Source organism: Alternaria novae-zelandiae, assembly GCF_023758075.1.
Source record: "Alternaria novae-zelandiae strain BMP 2774 chromosome Unknown scaffold_7, whole genome shotgun sequence".
Taxonomy (NCBI): domain Eukaryota; kingdom Fungi; phylum Ascomycota; class Dothideomycetes; order Pleosporales; family Pleosporaceae; genus Alternaria; species Alternaria novae-zelandiae.
Genome location: NW_026056967.1, coordinates 51,540 through 64,029, shown reverse-complemented (window position 1 = coordinate 64,029; position 12,490 = coordinate 51,540). Strand labels below are relative to the sequence as shown.

Genomic DNA, 12,490 nt, shown 5'->3' with positions numbered 1-12,490 from the left:
CAATCAACTATATAACATAGAAACTAACAAAGCATAGACATCTGGATATTGCCAAATGTGAGACATCTACCACCACCACATCGCTGCCTGAACCTCCGGCGTCGGCTTCACCAACCTCCTTCCGAGATTCACCGTGACACGACTCTGTAGCGCAACAGTGCTGATATCGAAAGGTAGAGGCTCTTCAACGGGCGTAGGCGCAGGCGCGCCGGCTGCGACTTGGCTCTGAGCCTGCGCGCTTGTTGTTGCTCTTGGAGAAGGAGAGGAAGAAGTCGCTGATGCAAGCGATACCTCGACAGATGGTGTTACACTTGCAGATGATGATGTTGCAGCGGCCGAAGAGGCAGAAGCAGAAGCAGATCCGCTAGCCATCATAGTTACACCCGCTCCAGCCGCACTCGTCGTAGTTCCTGCGACAAGGCCAGGCCGAGTCAGTGTAGCCGAGTCGATAGCTACGGTGCTGCTTGAGCTTGTCGAAGCAGCCTGCTGTGCTCCAGGGGGTGGTGAACCCCCGGCCTCAACTGTTACCGCACTGCCCACGACAGTCTGCATGGTACTTTGACTCATTGTTGGCGCGCTGCTCATGGATCCCAGTTGGAAGGGCTGGGCCTGTGGTGCGGACATGGGGAAAGATCCAGCCGGGCACATGCAAGCGCAGTTGCATTGAGAAGCTGCTGTAGCAGCGGCTGCACCACCAGATCCTGCGACGACGGTGACTGCAGCCGCAGCTTTTGAGGTAGTTGTAGCTCCCACGAGGCCAGCGGCAGTTCCATTGCTTCCTCCGCCTGCGACAACTGTGACCGCGGCCGCTGCACCACCCGAGGATGCAGTACCGTTCGTTCCAGATCCTGAGCCGGCGACAACAGTAACCGCGGCTGCTGCTCCACCTCCACCAGAAGCGCTAGCAACTCCAGCAGTACTGTTTCCGTCGGCTTTGACTGTGACTGCCATGCCTACTGCAGTTGTTGTCGTTGCAGCAAGACCTCCGGCCGTAAGCTTGGCCGAGTCGATCGCTGCAGTACTAGCTGAAGTAGAGTTTGAAGCACCTTGAGCGCCAGCTGCGGGCTCTGATCCGGCCGATACAGTCACAGCAGCTGCAGGTGCCATGGCGGCTGCCGAACCCTACTGTAGCGTTAGCGATGTACAAAATGGAACATAACTCAACAACGTACCGTAGAGTTCTTGCTTTCCGCTAGACTGGCTGTCTGCATAGGCTCAGCAGCGGGCATAGCGGCTCCCTTGGCTCCCATGCTGCTTGAGTTTCCAGCAGCCATGCCTCCCATCTGAGAAGGGGCATTAGTCCAGGGAATAGGAGTCACTTTGGGCAGAGCTGACTTTCCAGCGGGGAAAACTGTCTTTACCGCCTTGGAAGAAGCGGGAGCCTCTGCTGGCTTCTCAACGGCGGCAGATGATGATGATGCAGTGGCTGCCTCTGGTGCCTCGGCCGCAGCTTTCGACGATGTAGCTGAGGCTTCTCCGGCAGCGGATGACGAAGCTGATGCTTCTCCCTTCGCTAGTGAAGATGCCGGTGCTGCTTCTGCCGGCGCTTCCCCTTTAGCTGAAGACGACATAGTTGGTGCCTCTGCCCCTGCCGTTGATGAAGCAGATGCTTCAGCTGGTGCTTTTGCGGCGGTTGATGACGATATGGCAGTTGCTTCTCCGGCTGGTGGTGATGATGCTGATGTCGCTTCAGCTGGGGCCGATGGTAATGCTGCTGCTGGCGCTTCTCCAGCGGGTGGCGTCGCTTCGGCTGCTCCCTGTGGCGCTGCTTCAACCAGCGTTGCTGCAATCTCCTGGCCATTGGGTTGAGTGACGATGGTCTGAACTATTTGAATCGTTTGAAAGTTGCTACCATTTTGCGGTGCTCCAGACTGGGATGGTAGTTGGCCTTGTCCATTCGGTGCGAGTTGATTCGCGAGATCTCCAGCAATGTCGGCGCTGCCACCCTGACTAGCACCGGGTTTGGGGGCCAGCTGGTTTGCAAGATCCCCGGCGATGTCGCTCGACTTGATGTCCCCTCCTGCTCCTTGGTTGGCACCCTGTGACGTTCCTTGCGCACCACTCTGGCCCTGCGGCTGCGGCTGCGGCTGCGGGGTGCTGGTCTGGTTTGTCGATGGACTCTGCTTTTGCCCATCAAGCCCAATGAGGATGCCTTCAACGCTCGGAGAGCCTCCACCAGCGATCTGGTTTGCGAGGTCTCCACCGACGTCATTCGTGTTGATGTCTCCGTTGCCACTCCTTTGGCCTTGTCCTTGGCCTTGCGCAAGCCCATTTAACAAGGCGTTTGCGTCCAGGCCGTTCTGTGCAAGCCTGGCGGCGATGATTCCATTGTCCAGTCTACTGGCTTGCTCGGCAGCAGGTACGTTGAGTGCTTCTGTATCCCGTCGTTGCCAGTCGAGTCCCGATACCAAGTTGTCGATACGTCTGCCCGAGACTTCGGTTCGTATGTGAGTATTGTGAAGATCAAGTACTGCCTGAGTGACCGTCTATACGCAGTCAGTGAAGAGTCCCTACAAGCAAATGACATACGTACTGCAGTCATGAGCAGCAGGGCTGGTACCCAGGACGATCGAGTTCTAGTCATTGTGGAATCCTTGATGAAGTGCGAACCGGAAACGATAGAAAAGAAAATTAGTAATTAGTACATCAACAGTCCAGCTGGAGTAGAATCGAAGGCGATGTCACAGACATGCAGAACCTCTCAGTACCTGCACAGCAGAAAGACCGAAGAGTTGAAGATGGAACGGAAACGTGTGGACACACAATGGAAACAGATAGTCCGGATGCAAACGAATGTAAGCTTCCGATAGTGCGAGAGCGTGCCAAACCGTTCAAAGGTTCATGACTGAGGCGAAAACTATCCTACTTAACGGGTCCGACATGTTAGCCCCGCTCAGCATGTTTCTAACCGTGTGGTGCTGGTTTCGAGCCTTCGCGGCTACTCGAACAGTGTTCAGGTGCGTCTCAAGGGTCGGAACGGTGTTCCTCAAATGGAGTCCCAGCGCGCAGTAGTGCAGCCGGTGATGGCATTGTCGGGTCAGCCTAGCTATCAGGGTTTGTTCCAGGCCAGTAACGTGCGATCCATGATCGACAGGCCCGCGAAAAGCGATTTTGGTGGTAGTCAAGCTTCACGATCGTCTGGCCAGCCGCTATGGTGGTGTAGTCTGACACGCGATGTGCGCGAGGCAATGGGGTTCACACCGGAGGCGTTTCACTCTGTGGAACATGGCGTTTTCTTCCTTCCGCTCGTGCATGAACGAAATCGATCTTCCATTACCGATCTATTTCCGCCCAAGTGCCGTGCGATAGCAAAGGCTTATCAATCGCGAAGCTGCAAAGTCGCGTTGTGCTGTGAAGCATGTGCGTAGCTGGTGATCGCGGGAGAAAGTCGTGCCTAGTAATCGTGGCTTGGCGACCGATGACGTGCGTCATTACCCTGGGCCTGACGCTTGCCAGCCCCTGGGGCCAACTTCCATCGCAAAGAATACGATTCTCGCTCGTCGGAGTCGGCCAAATTTTGCCAGCGCAGCGTAGAACGCTCGGCTTCCGTACGTAGCGACGTAGCTGTAAGCTCTAGGCTTCTGTATATGTAGGCGCAACTCTGCTGTCAAGGTTCGCGCACACAACAACAGCACCATCCAGAGGTCATCATGGCCGCCATACACGTCCTCGATGACTATTATCTTGCCATCACCTTCCTCGTCACTGTTGCATACCAGCTGATCGGCTTTGCGATCGCCTTTTCGTTCAAGTTCGACAAGCTTACTGACTTTGCCGGCGGCACCAACTTCATCCTTCTTGCGATTATCACGCTCTCGTGCAGCGAGAACCGCGGCGATGCGCGCAACATTGTGGTATCGCTCTTTATCATGCTATGGGCGGCACGGCTGAGCGGCTTCCTTCTTTTCAGGATCCTCAAGACTGGCAAGGATGATCGTTTCGACGATAAGAGAGACAAGTTCTGGTCGTTTCTCGGATTCTGGGTGTTGTGAGTAGCTACAGACGTGAGCTGGATGTCATTACTGATGGGTTACAGTCAAATGTTCTGGGTCTGGACTGTATCTATGCCGGTCACTATTCTGAACTCGCCAAAAGTCACTCGATTCAATCAGCCAGACTTTGGAACAGGTTGTGATATCGCTGGCATCATCCTGTGGTCAATCGGTTTCATCATGGAAAGTGTTTCCGACGTCCAGAAGTACAGGTTCCGTACTGCTCACGGTAGCGATGGCGCCGTCTGCAACGTCGGGTTCTTTGCTTGGACGCGCCACCCGAATTACTTCGGCGAGATGCTCATCCAATTCGGTAGGTGTTGCTCATTGAACTTCTTTGGACCGAAACTGACAATGACAGGTATCTTCACGGTCGCTGTATCCCCGGCTGCAAACAACTACGTCTCGGGCGGTGCATATGACGCTCTGTACGCGTCCATTCTCGGTCCATTCTTCCTGACTTTGCTACTCATGTTCGTATCCGGTCTCACGCTGCAGGAACGACCTGGCGCAAAGAAGAGATACGAGAAAGGCAACCGATGGCCCGAGTACGAGCAATACCTCCACCGAACGAGCATTCTCATCCCTTTCCCGCCACAGCTATACGCGAAGCTGCCCGTCATTCTAAAGAGAACAATCTTCCTCGAGTTTCCAATCTATGTCTTTGATCCGGCCAAGCATGCAGACCAAGACAAAGTGCAAGCTAGAAACGCGGAGGAAGGTCAAGCCAGGCCAAGTGATGAGCAAGGCCTTAGATCTTGAAGTATCAGATGTTTGATATGATGATACCCCTTTGTCGATTCTCGATCTTTGTATAAACACGACATCGTTAGAGCGCTTCGTACCGCATAATTGTAATTCAATCGTCTCCCAAGAGGCATGCCCAAAAGAAAACCAGCATTCGATTATGCGAAATCGTCATGGTGCAATCAAAACTTTACGTGTAGGGTAACAAGCCAAAAGGCGGTTTCTGTGTGTTCTATGCTAGATCTGTGTACCGACGTAGTCTGATGAACCACACGTCGCCCGCCCCTGCGTTAGGGGTGGCAAGAGCTCCAAGACTACAGATCCCAGCAATCCTCGTGCAGCGCATCTCTCGCCAAAGCTTCCACCGACCTCCGAGCAAGCCGTGTCCATGTCGGCGATGACATGTGAGAATGCAATCACCAGGTCGAGCAGTGGGATACAGCCCGCTTAGTCAGTCGCTGGGCGAATCAATCCACCCGGCCTTATCGCGCGAACATTGAAGATCACCTCACGCCATCGCATAAACCACACCCACGGGACGATGAGAAGAGTCAAAACCATCGAAATTTGTACCTCATGCTCGCATCTTTTCTTGGCTCGTCGTCTTAGTTGGACGACTAGCAGCCATGAGCCTGCTGGCGCCTGTTTCCAACTCGGAAACTACTTCCATCCCGCGTCGCCAATCGATTAGAGCACCTGGAGATGCGATTGCGTCATTGCGTCACTCTGAGATGGCCTGCTTGTAGGACTGGACGAGCAAATATAAGAGCCTGAAAACGCGCTTCGCCCTGCCGTTCGACCAACCTAGCATATCCTACATCCTTGACACCAATTATTTGTCATCTCAACAAGACAACATTTGTTTTCACAATCATTGCGAAAGCTAAACCATCAGAATGACTACTACTCCAATTCACTCAACTGGCCGTGGAGGTACGCCATGCATGATACTTCAACATGCAACAACAGGAAAAGCTGATCGCTGACGCAGGCGCCGGCAACATTGGCCCCGACACCAACGTCTACACTGATGGAGGCATGGTTCGTGAGGGCGTTCAAGGCGACTCTCTCGATGGAGATTTTTCCACTGGCCGTGGGGGAGCTGGCAACATCGGAAAGTCGCCTCGCGTTGGGCCGCAGTCTGACGAAGGTCGTCGCTCAGTAGACATGGTACCTGAGATCAACCAGCGCAACCCGCAAGACGAGTTTCACACCGGCGTACGTCATGTTATTTGAGTAATATCAACCTCAACTGACAGTACTGTAGCGAGGTGGAGCTGGAAACGTATATAAAGAGAAGCATGGCGGCCACAGCCAGTCCCCCGACCGCAAGGGATTGGGCGAAAAGGTCAAGGAAGCGCTTCATCTGGATAAGAAGAAGGAACACGAGCCCTCTCCTTTGGCGCAAAACACGACTACAAACTAGATATGATACCCAAGTCAAGTGACTTTCCTGGAGGACTGGTAGTGGTATGAGCGTTGGACATCAATGATACCTCAGGCTATGGTCTCGACTATGAGACAGCCTCGTTTTCCTTTTAGTAATTAATAGACACAGACATTCTTTCAACCATGTCTCTAAGTTTTATATGACCTACCTGGACTGATGTCTGTACTGTGCCTGACTATGATGGTGGGATGAACACTAGCGCGGACCACGTGGGGTAGTCGCGATCGCAAGTCGCGTCATTGGGCTCCAGAAAATCCACCAAACTTCACACCCCAACAACACCTTTGCGCAACATCACAATGAGTTCCAGCGAACATGATGCCGAGGCCCTCGTGCACTCCGATGACCCAAGTCACCCCGCGAACCACATCTGCACGCTCTGCGCAAAGTTTTACAGCTTGGGCTGGGTACGATGATCTCCAGGCGTCAGGGGGACGCGAATGAAGACACGGTCGAGTGATGGCTAACACGGAGATTCCGCCAGGTGACAGGCACTGGCGGAGGAACGAGCATACGCCATGAAGACAAGATATACATTGCGCCCAGCGGCGTACAGAAAGAGCTCATGAAGCCTACCGATATGTTTGTTATGGACTTCAACAGCAAGGAGTACTTGAGGAGACCACAGGTATATCGCGCAATATTAGACCATGGGAAGATGGCTAAGAAGCATTTAGGTCCTTAAACCCTCAGCGTGTACGCCTCTCTTCCTCGCAGCCTTCGAACGCGGCGCCGGCTGCTGCATCCACACACACTCGCAATGGGCTGTCCTCGTAACCCTCCTCGTCGAGCGCGATTTCGGAAAAGACGCGTGCTTTGAGATCGAAGAGATTGAACAGATTAAGGGCATACCGAAGGGAAGAGGGAAGCAGGGTAACCTAGGCTACTATGACCGTCTGCGTATACCCATCATCGAAAACACCGCGCATGAAGAGGATTTGAGGGAGAGCCTGGAGGAGGCGATGGAGAAATACCCCGATTCGTACGCGATTCTTGTCAAGAGACATGGCATTTACGTGTGGGGCGACAACGTACACAAGGCGAAGACGCAGTGCGAGAGTATCGATTATATTCTGCAGTTGGCGGTGGAGATGAAGAAGCTGGGTCTTCCCTGGACAAAGTGAAGAGACAGTAAAACTCAGGCCTAATGCGTTGCGTACACGAGGGGGGTAAAATGAGGAGCCAAGTGAAGAGTGTGTGTATTGGAGGGAGAGTTCTTTGAGCTAGTCTTGAGCCGCCATATCTTCACCAATCGTTTCGCTCTCGATTTTCCTCATGAACCAAGCGTGTACAGTGATCTCTTTGTTGTTTCCGCATGAAGCCATCGAGTCCTGCCCCCACAGTCTGTCCCGAGTCGCCCCTACTCACGGAACGCAACTTCGACTCCCTCTCTATGAAACGGCGGCCAAGAAACTCGAGTATCAAAACTGCATTTCCCCTGAATCCCATTCGCATGACAAGAACACGCAATCACGATTTTATCTAAATTGGGAAATGTTGACAGTAGACCAGGAATTACCAGTCGTATGATCCATCGCAAATCCTGTTCCATAGGATCGTAGTAGTTGAGAAACTCTTCCTTAAGATTATTGGAGTATTGACAGGAAGCTTGAGACCTGTCAACCTCCATGAGTTCTTTTTGAAACGTCAGAAGAGCGCCAATGGTCCTCACGGAAATGGATCGTATCATCGCGAAGTGGGCATTTCGGATTCGATCTCGAAAACGCTTGAAAGCTTTGTAATCGTGGAAAGCAAAAGTGTTCTTGTGGTAGAAGACCAGAGCAGCCTCGGAGTAAATTTGTCGGCAGGTGCGAGGGAGGCTAAGCTGCCCTAGATCGCTTTTGAAGAGACCCGTCGATGTAGAGCCGTATTTGCGATATCTCAATCGTTTGAGGTTGGGATACACGGTTATACCGCCAAGTGCGTAGTGCCATATCTTTGTGCGGAGTTCGGCTGGTAGTCGCAGGAGAGGAGAGTTCACACTGTTGTCTTGAGCACTGGATACTGTTAGAGAGACATGGGGATCGTTAAAGTCTTTACTTACATCGTCACAAGATGGTCGGGCGTTTGTGAAAGATCCAATAAGCCATCCTCTTTTGGCTCTTCGACTGGCATCTTATCACTCGGGGCGCTTACTAGAGTACACTTTGCGTGGGTTCGAGAAACCGAGGGTAGTCTTGCGCGCCTGTAGACTCGTTCGATTGGATTTACTTTAGTTGGGATTTTGACCGAACGGTTTGGTGTATGTTCAGGGAGTTGTGTCAGGTAGTGGAGAAAGTGAGGTAAGAAGGAGGTCAAACTTTTGAATAAGAGCTGAAGCGACTAGTGGCTTGAATGAGCCTAGACAGTGCTAAGTGCGGCGACTATTCACTACGATGCATTGACACATGCTTCTGTGTCTATGGCTACCTCACTGCACGATGAATGACCCACCCTACTAGAGTACATCAGCTGACGTACTCAAGAACCCCCCTTGATACTTCAGCTCGGCTCCTTTTGACTTGACTTGGGAATCACTATTCAGTGTCTCAACTTAGATCTGCCACCACTATGAACAAGCCCAAGCTCCCAGAAGAGGCTACTCAGCCCGTCCCTGAAGCGCGCTACAACATGCGCAAGCGTCCTGCCAAACCGATCACGGAGTCTTCCAAGCGCGTCTATCGTACTCGCGGCGGTCTCGTCTCCTTGCGGAAAACACCAAAAGACCTCGTCCCCATGTGAGCCCATATGAAGCAGAAGAGTTGCATACAACTAATAGTACCCAAAGCGTCAAGTCCAACACGCAACAGTCTCCCCTTCTCCGTCTTCCCGCCGAACTTCGAAACAAGATCTTCAGGTATGCTTTGGGAGGCGGCCGGTATATACACCGTGGGTAAGAGATATTACTGTAAGATGTGAGACATTCACTGACTTCATACACCCATGTTTAGGCACGGAGGCACCCGCGAATGGCGCCACCTCAACAGCGATAACGACGTCTTCAGGTCAACACCTGCCAACATCGCCCTACCGCGCGTCTGTCGTCAAATTTACTCCGAAACAGCTACTCTAGTATACTCCGAGAACATGTTTTCCTTTAACAACGTCTTTGAACTCGATCGCTTTGTCGCTTCACGCAAACATGCTCAGCTCGAAGCCATGACGATGGTTATGGTTGATATAAGTTGGGGCGCGTTTCAGAGTGGAAGCGAGGCTCTGAAGATGGTGCTTAGGAGCCTGGGTAGATGCAAGGGGTTGAAGAAACTGTATATGGGAGAGCTTAGGGGTCTATGGAGCACCAAGAAGGAGTTTGCTCGTGTGAAAGAAGCGGAAGCTGCAGTTGCAAATGGCCAGGCAGGTGATATCGAGGTTATATTTGTGTCGCCATACACATTGGAACCTCTGCGGTGGTCATAGCACTAGTTAAGAAGACAGGTCAATCGCTTTGGTTGCGTTCGGTGAGGTGCGCTTGCCTCGCACATTTCAATAGACTATGATGTCAGGTCATTTCATGCGATCGTACATTGCTTGTAAATGTCATAAGTCCGTGCACACCTAGTCCAGCTCCTTCATTTACCTATTAATCTGCCACTCTTCTGCCTTCTACCTTCATCGAGAACACCTTACCATACCTTGGTCGGCAATCAATACATCCAATAGACTCAATCAACCAAATCAAACCAACGGAGTTTTCATGGAGGATTCAGGAGAACTTCAGGACATAAACCGCCTGAGTACTTCGCATGCTGAGCGCATACGTCGGTGAGTTCAAGAGTTCGCATATCCGCTACAACTTACTTACAGTCTGACAGAACCCAAGAGAACCAGGCAAACTCCCCTCTCCTCCGTCTTCCACCTGAGCTTCGTAACATCATCTACGAGTATGTGTTACGTATGAATCATCCGATAGAGATGATAGGAACAGCGATGAGGGACCGAGCCGGCCCCAAGCGACATCTTCTCGCTCTCCTTGGAAGCTGCTCGCAGATAAACACAGAGACCGCTATGCTGCCTTACACTCTCAACGTCTTTGCTATGACGGGTTGGATAGCATGTTCCAATACATGGAAGCTACTTCATCATACCGGCCAGAAGCAACTACAGGCTATCAAGAGGATGCAACTTAGGACAGCTGTGGGGAGTATGGTCATGGGGCTAGAGGGCGAGCTCGCCTCTTTAAGGGGCTTGGAGATAATTGAGATACGGGACAGCCGTGGTCAGTGGAACGAGAATCTGATCCGGCGGATGAATATGCATTTGCCAGGCGTTGTTATTTCTAAGAGTGAGGCGTTTCCTTAGAAACAGCTGAGAGGTCTTCGGGCGAAAAGACCCTCACGATCGAACGCGAAAGACAGAGCAGAGGGCCTCGGGAGGTAGGGGAAACTGCATTGGGAAGTTAGACATCGAGTATTTGTGCTAACTAGGTACCGTGGACCAGTAATGCCTGAGGAACTAGGGCCGAGTAACGATGTAGTCAAGAGACACATAACTTGGTACGTGGCTCGTTGAATCGAATGAGATTCAAGTAGACTTTTGAATATGCGATAGATATGAGGATGAATCTGTACTACATCATGGTGCAAATGACTTTCGCGACAACCCTTGTTAGTTGCGCATTACGTCATCAATCCTGGCATACCTACGCTAACCAAAGTCAATATCCCTGAGCGGATGGCGCCCAGGCCTCTGACATTCATCTACGAAGCCAGAGAACATGCCTCACTGGTCGCAAAGGTGTATCTTTTTTGCGTTACTATGATGCACACTGTTCGAAAGGTATGAGTCGAAGCTTCGTAGCTTTACGGGAAGACCGGTTCGACGTTACCACCCGTGGACGCCTGCTACTGACTCACCATTATTGCGCCTCTGTGTCATCGCAACAGACTGTGTTGGTTCAGCTTGTAATGTTATCTGTTGAGCCTGGCTGGTCATTTGGTGGCTACGCGCAGTTCTGGAGGTGAGTCACTACTACTGCATTTCTGGTCCTTCCAGCCAGCGCGAACCGCTAGTGAGTATGTCGAGTGTAAGCATTCACAAAATCCAAGGAAAGAAAGAGTCATATTACGCTGTATAAGCTTCCTTGAAATCGCACTACTGCAGTTATCACGCATATGCTGTATGCTATCTGCGTCCTCAGATATGTCGACGAGCAACTCTACCCACTGGGGTGAAGATCCATCGACGTCTGCGCCCGCGGCAGAGAACACCTACTCCACGCAGTTACAATCTCCGCTATTCCGCCTACCTCGAGAACTTCGCGATATCATCTACGAATACTATGCGGAGGGCAGGCGATCGTACGAGTACAACAAGGATACGAATAGGTTGCGCTACCGGTATGCAGCTGCGCGCGCAGAGAACCTCGGTCTAGTAGTGGCTTGTAAAATCGCAGCGGCAGAACTGAAACAAGTCGCTTTCCAGAAAGCCAAATTTAGTACACGATGCTCTATGTACGACATTCCGGAGTTCATGGGATTGCGCTCAAAGGTCGCTCGCCTTCATTGCCGTAAGTCTTGCATTATATCATTATCCAGAGGTCTCGCTAATGCCGCGCTACTCTCCAGTGACAGACTTGGTTCAAACTCAGCGACAACGCATGTTAGTCTGCGTGGCTGAGTTGCTGCAAGACTCTGACTTTATCGATATCGAGGCGCGCTATCCAAACATGGGTACATTTGTGGGCGACATATTACCATATGCAGTCACTCGGCGACGTGATGTGTGGGCGCCTTTGATGAGAATGATATGGAAAAACGACGTTGCCAATCAAGCATGCATCGATGCCCTGCTGTTGGCATTAAATCGCGCGAACAACCGCAATCCAGAGAAGTTCGCCCAGCTTACGAGTGGAGTGTTCGACCAAGGAGTATGTCCTGTCGGGTGCGCTCTAAACCAAGAAAACCTTTTCAAGGAAGGATCGTTGAACGCCCTGCTCTCGTGGAAGCCCGATTCATGGTGGACACCTCGAGATGAAGATCTGTCCCGCATTGAGCGCCTTCTCTGTAGGCAGAAAGATCCTCAAGCACCACGTGCTGTGCATGAGGAGCTATATCATCTTTCTCTGAGCAATAGTAGATGCTACTTCTCTGCCGCTGCTATAGCTATCGACTACCGTAAGTCGACCTTTTTTCTTCTTGTTGCAAGCTTCCTTTGAACTCATTAGGCCCGATCGCAGTGCCGTTATCATACCAAGGCACTATTGGATATTTTAGTATACTAACACACCTTATAGTACATGGTATCCCGCCGAAGCAATGGCTGAACCTCCGCAAGATCGTCTTAAACGAGGATCGTGTGTCTAGGCTTCGTCCTGCATGTCATG

At 51.8% G+C, this 12,490-nt stretch overlaps 5 protein-coding genes across 5 annotated transcripts; 4 read left to right on the top strand and 1 right to left on the bottom strand.

Moving 5' to 3' along the window:
• Positions 1-66: 66 nt before the first annotated feature.
• On the bottom strand, positions 67-2,584 carry J4E88_004025 (uncharacterized protein; the record flags this gene model as incomplete). The annotated part of the gene is made up of 3 exons (XM_049397673.1): positions 67-1,122; positions 1,173-2,486; positions 2,534-2,584. 3 exons carry the CDS (start codon positions 2,582-2,584, stop codon positions 67-69), a joined length of 2,421 nt encoding a protein of 806 aa, XP_049256118.1.
• Positions 2,585-3,650: 1,066 nt separating this feature from the next.
• On the top strand, positions 3,651-4,754 carry J4E88_004024 (uncharacterized protein; the record flags this gene model as incomplete). The annotated part of the gene is made up of 3 exons (XM_049397672.1): positions 3,651-3,988; positions 4,037-4,305; positions 4,354-4,754. 3 exons carry the CDS (start codon positions 3,651-3,653, stop codon positions 4,752-4,754), a joined length of 1,008 nt encoding a protein of 335 aa, XP_049256117.1.
• Positions 4,755-5,635: 881 nt separating this feature from the next.
• Positions 5,636-6,165, top strand: J4E88_004023 (uncharacterized protein; the record flags this gene model as incomplete). Its single annotated transcript, XM_049397671.1, has 3 exons — positions 5,636-5,672; positions 5,731-5,957; positions 6,007-6,165. 3 exons carry the CDS (start codon positions 5,636-5,638, stop codon positions 6,163-6,165), a joined length of 423 nt encoding a protein of 140 aa, XP_049256116.1.
• Positions 6,166-6,488: 323 nt separating this feature from the next.
• Positions 6,489-7,313, top strand: MDE1 (Methylthioribulose-1-phosphate dehydratase; the record flags this gene model as incomplete). The annotated part of the gene is made up of 3 exons (XM_049397670.1): positions 6,489-6,596; positions 6,674-6,817; positions 6,867-7,313. The coding sequence occupies 3 exons, from the start codon at positions 6,489-6,491 to the stop codon at positions 7,311-7,313; spliced, it is 699 nt and encodes a 232-aa protein (XP_049256115.1).
• A 1,426-nt stretch (positions 7,314-8,739) lies between these two features.
• Positions 8,740-9,585, top strand: J4E88_004021 (uncharacterized protein; the record flags this gene model as incomplete). Its single annotated transcript, XM_049397669.1, has 3 exons — positions 8,740-8,906; positions 8,957-9,025; positions 9,120-9,585. The coding sequence occupies 3 exons, from the start codon at positions 8,740-8,742 to the stop codon at positions 9,583-9,585; spliced, it is 702 nt and encodes a 233-aa protein (XP_049256114.1).
• Between the last annotated feature and the right edge of the window lie 2,905 nt (positions 9,586-12,490).